This window comes from Aphanomyces astaci, assembly GCF_000520075.1.
Source record: "Aphanomyces astaci strain APO3 unplaced genomic scaffold supercont1.42, whole genome shotgun sequence".
Taxonomy (NCBI): Eukaryota; Oomycota; class Saprolegniomycetes; order Saprolegniales; family Verrucalvaceae; genus Aphanomyces; species Aphanomyces astaci.
This window is the reverse complement of record NW_009798305.1, coordinates 448,960-449,848: the sequence shown is the minus strand read 5'-3', so window position 1 is coordinate 449,848 and position 889 is coordinate 448,960. Positions and strand designations below refer to the sequence as shown.

General features: G+C 43.5%; 1 protein-coding gene across 1 annotated transcript; it reads right to left on the bottom strand.

Annotated features, from left to right (window-relative positions):
- Positions 1-263: 263 nt before the first annotated feature.
- H257_12734 (hypothetical protein) lies at positions 264-731 on the bottom strand (the record flags this gene model as incomplete). Its single annotated transcript, XM_009840039.1, has 2 exons — positions 264-572; positions 696-731. 2 exons carry the CDS (start codon positions 729-731, stop codon positions 264-266), a joined length of 345 nt encoding a protein of 114 aa, XP_009838341.1.
- Between the last annotated feature and the right edge of the window lie 158 nt (positions 732-889).

Genomic DNA, 889 nt, shown 5'->3' with positions numbered 1-889 from the left:
TTGGTATCTTTGTATCAATCAATCTTTTTAGCCAATCATATTTCAACCTTCATTCTTTATAGCCAATCATACTCCTTTGTTCGAGTAATTGGCGATTTCATCAATCCCCCAAAACAGGCGGCAAATTTGGCTGAAAAGCACAATACTCGTTCCACTTTAAAACGATCCAACTAGCCGCTCGGGAAATCATGTAATATAGGCCCAAGGACAATATATATATATATATATATATATATATATACTACTACTGGTATATAGAGTATCTACCGTACCTCGCCACACAAGACACAGATTCGATGCGAACGAAACCAACACCGTGATCGGTGGCATTGCTGGCACTTGGCAGATCGAGGAGGGATGTTGCTTTGAACCGCTTTCGTCTGGGGGACGACCGCTCTCAGCCGGTGGAGCACACGTTGGGTGGCGAGTTCTTTTTCCAGTTTTAGCACTGTGGCGACGTCGCGCTTGATCAGTTTTACTGTTGGAACGAGCACGCTTCCGTAGTGATGTACGGCCAAGCTGTACGCCGCCAGCATCCCCGGGACGTCGGTTTCAATAAACAGTTGCCCCGACTAGATATACATAAATATATATATATATTATTGTGGTGTTTGAACTGGAGCGACATGGAGACGGATGAGTCGACGACACACACTATCCAAAGAAATATATATACACAAGTCGAAATGGCAGACCGATTGGGAAGTTCTCGGTTTCAAATTGTAGTCCATTTTCTGCGGATTCTTTGGCAGCCAATCAAATATTGCAGCGAACAACGTAAAATGAATATTGTAGCCAATCAGAGACAAGAAATTTCAGCTACACCACCAATCAAATGATGTCGCGGCGAGGTTGTTGATCCCGAAATTCAACCCGAATCTGCAATATT